This window comes from Belonocnema kinseyi, chromosome 9 (assembly GCF_010883055.1).
Source record: "Belonocnema kinseyi isolate 2016_QV_RU_SX_M_011 chromosome 9, B_treatae_v1, whole genome shotgun sequence".
In the NCBI taxonomy this organism is placed as follows: domain Eukaryota; kingdom Metazoa; phylum Arthropoda; class Insecta; order Hymenoptera; family Cynipidae; genus Belonocnema; species Belonocnema kinseyi.
Genome location: NC_046665.1, coordinates 41,056,844 through 41,068,787, shown reverse-complemented (window position 1 = coordinate 41,068,787; position 11,944 = coordinate 41,056,844). Strand labels below are relative to the sequence as shown.

Genomic DNA, 11,944 nt, shown 5'->3' with positions numbered 1-11,944 from the left:
TAGATAGATAGATAGATAGATAGATAGATAGATAGATAGATAGATAGATAGATAGATAGATAGATAGATAGATAGATAGATAGATAGATAGATAGACAGATAAATAGATAGACAGATAGATAGATCCTTTCTGCCTACCCATGTTCCCGGAATCCGCTTTCGCATTACTTCAGGAACATGGGAGTGAGGCCATATCACCGTTCCTCAGCCCGTATCAGTCTTGCTAGTTTGTACATTTTCTGGTCTTATATTCTTATATTTTTATATTGTTATATCATTACCTTTTTGTGGGGGCCGGCTTCAGTATTCTTCTCAGTAGAATTCCCTGCCTTCTTTCTCCTTGCTCTCAATAATTCTCCTGATTACCTTATAGGCACATTCCCATTTCTCCTGTGATGTGACCAGGTTTTTCATCATGTTTATTGAATTAAAGCATTTTCTTCTCATCCTGGTGTACTCAAGTCTCGCCTCGTCCCATCGTGAGCATAAGAACAAGGTGTGTTCTGCATTGTCTACATCGCCACAGTAGGGCATTTATCGTTTGGTGCTCGATTGCGATCAAACAGATACTTTCGAAAGCAGCCATGTCCCGAAAGCGCCTGTGTGAGATAATAGTCGACTTCTCCATATGGACGATTTAACCATACCTCTATGAGCGGCAGGAGCTCGTAAGTCCATCCCCCATGTCTACCAGCTGACATCTCCTCTTGCCACATGACCATAAGGTCTTTTCTTGCCTCCTGTTTCTCCTTGCCTTCGTACGTTTCGGCTCTTTCTCTGGCTAGCAGGTATATGGGTGGTATCCCTGCAATGACCCTTACAGCTTCGGCTGAGATGGTTCGGTACGCACTGCACACTCTGATGGCCATAATTCTCTGGACTCTAACAAGCTTCAGTAGGTGCTTCTGAATTTTCATCGCTGAGTACCAAGCAGGGGCCGTATAAAGGAGCTACGAGTGCACAACACTTGACAGGACTCTCCTTTTAGACGCCTTTGGGCCACCTACGTTGGGCATCAAGCTAGCTAGGGATGACATTATTCTCTCAGCCTTCTTCACTGCCTCCTCGATTTACACAGAGAAAGTGGTCTTCTTATCCAACCACAGTCCTAGTAGTTTCAGAGCCCTAGAGGGGGTAATTTTTGTCGTTTTCACGTCAAAATGAATGGCTTTAATATTCCTCTTCGTTGTCAGTAACACTGCTTTAGTCTTGTCCGGTGCTAGTTGTAGCCCTCTCTTCTTCATCCACTTGTCAATCCGAAGGATCGCAGTATTTCCGGAATTCATTAGAGTTTCTTCGCTTTTCGCTGCCACCACAACTTCTAAGTCGTCTGCGAAGTCAACCAGTTGTACTCCTTCCGGCATTTCCAGCTTAAGCAGTTCGTCATACTGGATGTTCCACAATGTGGGCCCAAGCACCGATCCCTGAGGGACTCCGCTGCTCACTTCCTTGGAACTGGTCTTTCCTTCCGCTTCGAACATGACCTTTCTTTCAGACAGATATGATGCTATCAGATTAATAAGGCTCTCGTCTACTCCTAGTTCTCGTAGCGCTTCAAGTATGTATTGCCACGATGCACTGTTGAATGCGTTTTTTACATCTAGAGCTATGACGGCACACAGGCGGCGGCACCCCCTGGAGTATGCTGCTGCTCTATACGCTATGCCTAGCACCTTTTTCACGGCATCCACTGTTTGTCTCCCTTCTCTCAACACGTACTGGTTATCGTACAGGCCTCCTGTACGCTTTAGTTCGTTCTTTAGGCCGATTAGGATCTGCTGTTCGAACAGCTTCCCCTCAACGTTAAACAGCCAGATTGGTCTGTAGGAGCTGGAGATCCCTATCGGTTTATCCCCCTTCTTTAGCAGAACAAGTTTTGATTTCTTCCAGGCTTTTGGAAACTCAGCTTCTGCCGCGAGCCTGTTCAGCATGTTGAGTACCAGACCTGTTCTATTTGCTGCCACGTACTTGAGGACTTCTTTTTATTTTTAACATGCCTTCTCTAGGTCCTTCGGCGTAAATTCGATGTATGGAGCTCCCGTTGAGCATTCAAAGGACACTGGGTTGTGCTCGGGGAAGAGACAACTCACCACTTTTTTCACTACTTCTATCGATAGTTGTGTTCTTGGTGGGTATCCAAGTATTTTTTTAACGATGTTGTAGCGGCTACCCCAGACATCTCTGTCTATATCGTCGAGGACGTCCTTCCAACCATTCTTTTGTGATGACTTGATAGCTTTCTGGAGGGTTTTCTTGCTTTGTAGCAGGTCTTCCCACAAAGGTTGTTTGAAAGACATTAGTGCGTTTTTTTTCGGAGCTGCCCTTGTGTGTTTCTTTCTCTTCTTCATGCACACTGTACGTAGCTTGGCAATCTCGTCATTCCACCAGTACTGTGGTTCGCCTCGTCCGGCTGCTTTCTTTCTCGAGATGCATGCATCGCAGACTGATGTAAGAGCCTTGGACAGATTTTCCACCAAGGTTTTTTTTTCTACTATGTCGATAGTGTCCTGGCGTAGCTTCTCGATGTCGATTTTCTTTGTGTTCCATCCTTTACTCACACACTTCTTCCCACTGAGCTGTGCCGATTTTTCTTTGACATTAAAGATTATATAATGATGGTCACTTAGTGACTCTTTGTCACTAACATGCCAGCCATGTATCCTCTTGCTGACTTCAGCCGTTGCGAGCGTCAAATCCAGTATCGAGCCGTAGTCTTGTCTTACAAAAGTTGGCTTGTCCCCTATGTTCTTAACAATTAGGTCATGCTCTGCTACCCACTCCGTGACCACTTCCCCTCTGCTGTCGGTCCTCTGCATTCCCCATTGCGGGGATTTCGCGTTGAGGTCGCCCGCAATAATTGCTTCCTTCTTTTTGACTCGGATACTTTTACCTATATCTTGCAGATAGTCTTCAAGGTCCTCAATGTCCCTGTTGGGGAAGGCCTAACAGGCGTACATTGTGAAAGGCGGCGTTACTATATAGGAGAAATTTGTTCCGGTACATTTCTGTTCTGTATAGCTTTTTTGTTAGGTTCGCTTAGAACTATTTTGGATGCCTTTTCTTCACCAGCAACCGCTAGAGCCATGTCGTGCGCCGGACGGCTCCTGTTACAGTTTATCTGGAGGATCTTGATCATAATTAAGATGTGTTCGTGTGCTCGTGCTGGCCTTCAGGTGATTTCTCCTGTTATTCGACTGGTGTCCCTTCACCTTGCAGTGGACAAAAAAAGGGGCACTCTGACATTCCGCGACCTTGTGTCCTTCTGGTCCACATTTCAGGCACAAGTTTTTTCTGTCATTTCCTTGACAACCAGCACTACTGTGCCCAGTTTCCCAGCATCGGAAGCACCAATTTTCCTTCACTCTTTCTCTTATCCTACAGTTTGTCCAGCCGATTTAGGAACGTTGCGTTCTGCATACCCCCGCATGTTGGGCGGAGTGCTCGAAGCATGAATTCCTCTGGTTTCAGTCAGCTTGCTTCAGAGATTGATTTGCTTATCTCTTCTACCGTGGTCACTCTATCCAGTTCTTTGATGTGTAGGACTTTTTTTATCTATCCATACAGACGTCTTTGCTCCTGTTACTTTCTCAGCAAGTGTTTTCCTCAGTTCGTTCGCCTTCTCTGCCCCGTTTCGGACTGTAAGGAGAAGATCGCCGTTACGTGTTTCCTTGACATCTTTGAAATGAACTCCTATGTCTTTTGGGTTTACAGCCGTTTTAACCATTTTGAGCAGGTCAGTGTATGTCTTCCCCTGCATTTTTACGACAAGGGCTTCCTGCTTATTTTTCTTTCTTCTTTCATCCGTGTGTGCCCGTCATCCACTTTTCTTGCTTCTTAGCCATAAGGTCTTCTCTCCCTTCTTTCTGCGGTTTTCCTTCGTAGGTTTCTACCCTCTCTTGTACTAGGAGTTCTTTGGGTGTTATTTCGGCAATGACTCCTATTCCCTCGGTTGAGACCGTCCGATACGCACTCGCTACTTGGATGCCGGCTACTTTTTGTACTCTTTCGGGTTTTCTTCTTTTTTTTTGTTTGTTTATTCGCCTTGTGCCAGACTGGAGCTGCGTACAGCAGCTGAGAATGAACAACGCTTACCTGGACGCATCTCTTTGATGCTCTTGGCCCCCCAACATTTGGCATAAGACCTGTTAACGCTGTCATTGTCTTCTCGGCTTTTTCAATGGTTCTGTCGAAATGCTCTTCGAAAGTGCATTTAGTGTCGAGCCATACTCCTAAATATTTTAAGGCCCTACTGGGTCTTATCTCAACTTCTAGTACACGGAACTTGCTTGGGCGTATTTTTCTCTTCTTCGTCAGGATGATTGCTTCTGTCTTTTCTGGCGCCAGTTTTAGTTTCCTGTCTTCTAGCCAATCCGATACCCTTCTGATTGCGGTGTTTGCAGCATTCATCAACATGTCTTCGTTCATCGCCACCACTACTATGGCTACATCATTGGCAAAGCCTACAAGTCTAACACCAGATGGCATTTCTAGTCTTAACATGCCGTCATACTGAACGTTCCAGAGTGTTGGGCCTAGCACTGATCCTTGTGGTACACCGCTGTTGACTTTTTTAGACTTAGAGCTGCCTTTGGCCTCTAGTACTATCTCACGATCTGAGAGATACGAGGCTAACAGGTTTATTAGACCCTCGTCAATGCCACTTTTCCTCATAACATCGAGGATATTCTGCCAAGATGCACTATTGAAGGCATTCCGTACGTCAATAGTTATGGCAGCACACATTCTTCGACTACCTTTTGAGAAAGCAGCAGATTTGTCTGCGCTGGTTAGAACTTCTCTGATAGCATCGACAGTTTGCCGGCCCTCTCTGAACCCAAATTGGTTCTCTGCTAGTTCTCCAGTCCGCGCTATTTCTCCTTTCAGTCTATTCACTATGAGTTGCTCATACAGCTTTCCTTCTACATCTAGGAGACATATTGGTCTGTAGGAGCTAGGGTTTTCCATTAGCTTGTTTCTTTTCTTCAACAGTACCAACCTGGATATTTTCCAGATCCTGGGAAATTCTCCTCTTATGGCCAGTTGATTGTATACTTTAAGAACGTAGTCTGCTTTAGTGTTCGACAATTTTTTTATCACTTCCGCTCATATCAGTCCTGGTCCTGGGGCTTTGTTGTTCTTTAGCTTTGCCGATGCGGCTTTTAGTTCCTCTTTTGAGAAAACTTTAAACGCAGCGTTTAGGACTTTGTCAAAATGTACTGCATTATGTACTGGAAAGAGGTGTTTTGCAACATCCTCTACGGTTTGCATCGTCATTTGAGGCTTAGGGGAGTTTCCAAGTATTTGCTTGCGCACTATTTCGTATCCTTTTTCCCATACATATCTGTCTACTTCGTCACGAACAGTAGTCCAGCCTTTCTTTTTTGCTGCTTTAATACTTCCTTGTAGCTCTTTCATGCTGCACACATACTCCTTCCACAGTTTCTGGGTCTGCAAAGGTACATTCTTCTTCGCAGCTCTTGTGTGCTTCCGTCGTTTTTCGATGCACACTTTCCGGAACTTCGCGATATCTTCGTTCCACCAGTACATAGGTTGGCTTTTGTGAACTGTTTTACCTTTGGGCATACACTCGTTGCATAGTGTTTCCAACGTGCTGGAGAATTTTTCCGCTTATATTATGGTAGAATTTTCTGGGATTCCTTCAATGGCCTGCTGTAGCTTCTCCTTGTTTAGCTTTTTGGTTTTCAACCTATTTTCCCCTGTTTCTTCTGCACGGATCTCGGTATTTCCACGATTTCAAAGGTGACATAGTTATGGTCACTGAGGGATTCTTCTTCACTGACTTTCCACTGATGTATTTTTTTGCCAATTTGAGTCGTAGCGATTGTTAGATCAAGTATTGACCTGTAGTTCTTTCTTACAAAGGTAGGGTTTTCGCCCTTGTTCTTGACGATTAGGTCGTTTTGTGCTAACCATTCGGTAACTATTCTTCCTCTGCCATCAGTTCTTTTCATACCCCATTGCGTAGATTGTGCGTTAAAGTCTCCTGCAACTATGGCTTCGTCTCCTCTAGTTCTGATGCAGTTTGCGATTTGTTGCAGGAGTGCTTCCAGTTCTTCAACTTTTTTGTTTGGGGAGGCATAGCAGCTGTATATAGTAAACAATGTCGTTGTTACGTAGGAGAAACCAGTTCCTTTTCCCTGCTCTTTAATGGCGATACTTTTGTTAAGTATCTTTATAGCGGTATCTAATACCTCGTCGAATACCCAGTCATTTCTGCCTTCTATGCTCCTTTTGTTGGGTTCGCACAGGACTAATATTCCTGCCCTCATATTCATTGTTGTTCTTAAGGCGATATTGTGGGCCGATTTAGATCTATTTGTGTTGATCTGAAGAACTCTCATTAGGATTGGATTTCATCAGCCTCACCTCCGTCTTTGATGCTTGGTTCTTTTTTTCGGTTGCACTTAAAGCTGTTAAAGTGGTGACCCTCTTGCTCACAGTGTACACAGTAGTGCTTGTTTGGACATTTGATTGCCTTATGTCCTTCTTTACCACACTTAATGCAAAGATTTTCTCTGTCTTGTCAATTGCATTTCGCTTTAACATGGCCATGTACCCAGCCTTTGGAGTAATTGCTGTCTTTTGTTCTTTCCAGTAGTCTACAGCTCATCCAGCCAATTTTTATTGAGCCCATCGATAATAGTTTACCAGAATCAAATTCTTGCATTATTAACGTTGCATTTTGCCTTCCACCGTATGCAGGTCGTAGAGCTCTGACCTTAAATTCCTTTAGTCTAAGTTCAGTTGCTCTTGAGATCGCCTCCGTGATTTCATCAACTATTGTCACTTCATCCATATCTTTAATATGGATCACTGATTTCTTAATAAGGAGGGACGTAGTCGATTCGGGTGCATTTTCCTTTATTTTATTTTTCAGAGCTCTTGCTTTGTCCAGCCCGTTTTCAACTGTAAGAAGGAGTACTCCACTTCTGATCTTTTTCATGTTTTTAATGTCAATATCAAGATCGCTTGGTTCACTGCTTGCTTGATTTTTTTTAGCGTTTCCGCGTACAAGCTGTTTCCCATCTTTATTAAGAGAGAGTCAGCTTTCTGCCGTTTCGCGCGCTCCGGGTTTGCTCCCTCTCTTCTCTGGATTTGTTCGGTTCTAGTTCGCACGTTATTTGGGGATTTTAATTCTTCTTCGTTCTATTTTGATTTTAACTTGCATACCTTGATTTTCACAGGGATTTCCGTGAAGAGATATTCTAGCAACCTCAGAGCTCTTTCTCCAGTTGCATCCTTCATTTCAGGAATGGCAATATTGTTCCTCTTGTTCTTACGAGCATAGCTATTGATCGTACTGAAGGACCGGAATAAAGGCTCATTGTCGTATTCTTCTTTTTTCATCAAATCATTAATAATTGGATAGTATGAGGTGTGTTCAAATAGTAAGGTGACTTTTTAATTTTCGCGGACCACGTAAATTCAAGTAGGTAGGTTAGGTAGGTAGGTAGGTAGGTAGGTAGGTAGGTAGGTAGGTAGGTAGGTAGGTAGGTAGGTGGATGGGTAGGTAGGTAGGTAGGTAGGTAGGTGGGTGGGTAGGTGGGTGGGTAGGTGGGTGGGTAGGTAGGTAGGTAGGAAGGTAGGTAGGTGGGTTAGTAGGTAGGTAGGTAGGTAAGTAGGTAGGTAGGTATGTAGGGAGGTAGGTAGGTAGGTTTTTTTTTGTATGAGGAGCGGAAATCTAAATCGACTAAAAGTCCTCCTCCCACGTCTACCAACGACCCTGGAAACCGCTTCCGCATTACTTCAAGGTTGTTGGTCATGGACGTACTTTGTTGAAAGACGACACCTTCTTTGCATAGCCTCGCGGCTCGCTCTATGGAAAAACCTTTACGGTTTTCTCTTCGCTGTAGGAGGTGGGCGTGGAACCACCTTTTAGGTAGGTAGGTAGGTAGGTAGATAGGTAGGTAGGCAGCTAGGTAGGTAGGTAGGTAGATGGATAGATAGGTAGGTGGGTAGGTGGATGGGTAGGTAGGTAGGTAGGTAGGTAGGTAGGTAGGTAGGTAGGTGGGTAGGTGGGTTTTTTTTTGTATGAGGAGGGGAAATCTAAATCGACTAAAACCCCTCCTCCCACGTCTACCAACGAACCTGGAAACCGCTTCCGCATTACTTTAAGGTTGTTGGTCATAGACGTACTTTGTCGAAAGACGACACCTTCTTTGCATAGCCTCGCGGCTCGCTCTATGGAAAAACCTTTACGGTTTTCTCTTCGCTGTAGGAGGTGGGCGTGGAACCACCTTTTAGGTAGGTAGGTAGGTAGGTAGGTAGGTAGGTAGGTAGGTAGGTAGGTCGGTAGGTAGGTAGGTAGGTAGGTAGGTAGGTAGATAGGTAGGTAGGTGGGTGGGTAGGTAGGTAGGTAGGTAGGTAGGTAGGTAGGTAGATGGATAGATAGGTAGGTGGGTAGGTGGATAGGTAGGTAGGTAGGTAGGTAAGTAGGTAGGTAGGTAGGTGGGTAGGTGGGTTTTTTTTGTATGCGGAGGGGAAATCTAAATCGACTAAAACCCCTCCTCCCACGTCTACCAACGACCCTGGAAACCGCTTCCGCATTACTGCAAGGTTGTTGGTCATAGACGTACTTTGTCGAAAGACATAGACGTCTTTGCATAGCCTCGCGGCTCGCTCCATGGAAAAACCTTTACGGTTTTCTCTTCGCTATAGGAGGTGGGCGTGGAACCACCTTTTCCCTACACTGCGCTGCTTTTGGCCCTCCAGACCGCATCTGACCCGATCTTATTTCGACCAGTCACCTCCAGCTTTCTAGCAGGGACTGCGTCCAGCTCAACGAAAGCCAGAACACAACCCCTGTTGTTCTTCCAAGAGACTTTGGCATTTGGCCTTCAGGTTACCAACCTGGAGACCCAGTCGCACATTCTCTCACAAGACCTCCTAAATTACCGCCTCTTTGGAGCCATCGCCGATTTTCTTCAACCAGCTTTGAAGCTCCATTAGACGTGCTATTTCCACTTCGTATGCCAGAAAACTGCTGATTTCGCAGATCTCCTTTTTAGGCTTGTAGGCCACCCTCAGAAGTTTCTCCATCTTGATGACTTGGTGAGTCACTCTTTCTATAAACTCCTGGCAGGCTTCTGCATTACCCTTCATCGTGGATCTTTCCAATTCAGGAGTGCTGCCTCGCCTCTTCCGTTTTGCCTGGTGCGTCTTCTCTTGCACCGAAAGGGATCTAGTTCTGGGTGGTGTCCTCAAAGAAGAGTCCATTGCCGCCAGAACCTACATATCCTCCACCGACAAGTTGTGCGATTGGCCCCCCCACCAAAAAAAATCCGCGGGGCCGGCGTCGACCATCGGGGCTTGCACCCGATTGGAATCGACGGTGAGATCTTTCCTCACTTGGGGTATATTTGTTTTATCAACACACACCATGTTTGGTTTTATTTCGGTCTTCCTTCCCTTTAGATGTTCCTCTTAGTCCCTCTCCTCTTCCTTCTTTGCCTGTCGGGCTTGAGAGATCCTACCAGTAGCTACGCTACCGCCTGCATAAAAGATAGTAGTAATATATAGTAATAATAGTAATGATAGATAGTAATAATAGTAGTAATAGATAGTAATAATAGTCTTCGCCCCACCGCATCGGAACCGCGTTAGCATTACTTCAATCCGGGGGGCTGACTCTGTGCTCTTTCTTAGCACAGCTCTCTTCCTTCTTTCTCTTTTGTCCCGATTATGGTCCTAATTGAATGGTAAGCGCATTGCCATCCTTCCTGTGATGTGAAAAGGCTCGTCATCAGGTTCCTCGCGTTGAAGGGTGTTCTCGCTCTCCTAGAGTATTCGGATCTAGCCTCGTCCCATCGGGCACAGAAGAACAGGGTGTGTTCGACATCATTCACATCTTTGCAGTAAGGGCATGTATCAGCAGCGGATCTGTTCCAATCGAACAGGAACTTAAGAAAGCAGCCATGTCCCGAAAGCGCCTGTGTCAGGTAATAATCGACCTCTCCAAATGGGCGAATTAGCCATACTTTGATGTCTGAGAGCAGTTGATACGTTCAGCGCCCGTACTCACCTGTTGACCAGTCTTCTTGCCATTTGACAATCAGATCTTTTCTGGCCTTCTTCTTCTCCTTGCCTCCGTAAGTTTCCGTTCTTTCTTTGGCCAGTAGGTATATGGGTGGTATCCTCGCAATGACACTCACTGCTTCCGCCGAGATTGTGCGGTACGCGCTGCACACTCTAATGGCCATAGTCCTTTGGATTCTAGTGAGTTTCTGCCGGTGTTTGTGGATGCGCATTGCTGGGTACCAAACAGGGGCTGCATACAAGAGTTGTGAGTGCACGACGCTTGACAAGATTCTTATCTTGGACGCCCTAGGGCCACCAACGTTAGGCAGCAGGCTGGCTAGAGCTGACATAGTTCTCTCGGCTTTTTTGACTGCCTCCTCGATTTGAACTGAAAACGTAGTCTTGGTGTCTAACCACACTCCTAGCTGTTTTAAGGCTCTGATGGGAGTGATTTTTGCCCTTTCAACTTGGCCTGATTTTACTCTTGGTTGTCAATAGGACTGCTTCAGTCTTTTCCGGTGCTAGTTGCAGTCCTCTTTTCGTCATCCACTTTTTAACCCTAATTATAGCAGTGTTTGCAGAGTTCATGAGCGCTTCTTCGGTAATTGCTTCTACAACCACTTCTATGTCATCTGCAAAGCGTAATAATTTTACTCCTTCTGGCATATCAAGGTCCAGTAGTTCGTCGCACTGAATGTTCCAGAGCGTGGGGCCGAGCACTGTTCCCTGAGGGACTCCGCTATTCACGTCCTTGACACTAGTCTTTCCTTCTAATTCTAATACAATGTCTCTTTCTGATAGATATGAAGCTATCATGTGAATCAGGCTCTCGTCTATTTCTCGTTCTCTGAGGGCATCGAGTATGCATTGCCAGGATGCACTGTTGAAGGAAATTCTGACGTCCAGAGCAATGACGACGCATAGTCGTCGGCACCCCGTGGAATATGCTGCTCTCTGTGCTATGCTTATTACCTCCTTCACGGCATCAACCGTTTGCCTGCCTTCCCTAAACACATACTGGTTATCTGATAGGCCTCCTATACGCTCCAGTTCATCTTTCAGCCTGATCAAGATAAGTTGTTCGAACAGCTTACCCTCGACGTCCAACAGGCAGATCGGTCTGTAAGAGCTGGGAAGTCCCACTGGCTTGTCCCCCTTCTTCAGCAGAACTAGTTTCGACTTCTTCCACGCTTTTGGAAACTCAGCTTTTGCCGCTAGTTCGTTCAGCGTGTTGAGTACAATGTCCGGTCGATATGTTCCCGGTGCCTTCTTGTTTTTCATCTTAGCACAAGCTCTTTCGAATTCCTTAGCCGTGAAAGCGGTGACTGGTGCTTCAGCGACGCAGTTAAAAACCACTGGTTTGTGTTCGGGAAAGAGACATCTCGCCACGTTCTCCAAAGCTTCCATCGACAGCTGTGGTTTTGGTGGATATCCGATAAGTCTCTTTTTGACGATGTCGTAGCCCTTGCCCCATACATCTCTGTCTACTTCATCGAAGAACTCTTTCCAGCCAGCTTTCTTTGATGACTTGATGGCTTTCCGAAGAGTTTTCTTGCTTCGTTTTAAGTCTTCCTACAGAGCTTGCTTAAGAAATTCTTGTGCGTCTTTTTTCTTAGGTATTCTCGTGTGCTTTCTCCTCTTTATCATGCACAATATCCGCAGCTTAGGGATCTCATCTTTCCAATAGTACTGTGGTTCGCTTCTTCCGGCTGTGTTTTTCCGTGGCATGCAGGCAACGCAGACTGACATGAGAATTTTTAAGAATGTTTTCGCCGACGTTCGTTGGCCAATTTTGAGCAGGTCAGCGTATGTCTTCCCCTGCATTTTTACTACAAGGGCATCCTGCTTATTCTTGTTTCTCCTTTCTGGTTTCCTATCTCCTTGAGTTCCTTCTCCTATGCGTCTT

The 11,944-nt window shown here is 45.5% G+C and overlaps 2 protein-coding genes across 2 annotated transcripts; both read right to left on the bottom strand.

The window, feature by feature from the left end:
- Positions 1-512: 512 nt before the first annotated feature.
- LOC117180500 lies at positions 513-917 on the bottom strand. Its single transcript, XM_033372998.1, has one exon. It carries the CDS (start codon positions 915-917, stop codon positions 513-515), a length of 405 nt encoding a protein of 134 aa, XP_033228889.1.
- Positions 918-5,702: 4,785 nt separating this feature from the next.
- Positions 5,703-6,296, bottom strand: LOC117180499. Its single transcript, XM_033372997.1, has one exon. The coding sequence runs from the start codon at positions 6,294-6,296 to the stop codon at positions 5,703-5,705; it is 594 nt and encodes a 197-aa protein (XP_033228888.1).
- Between the last annotated feature and the right edge of the window lie 5,648 nt (positions 6,297-11,944).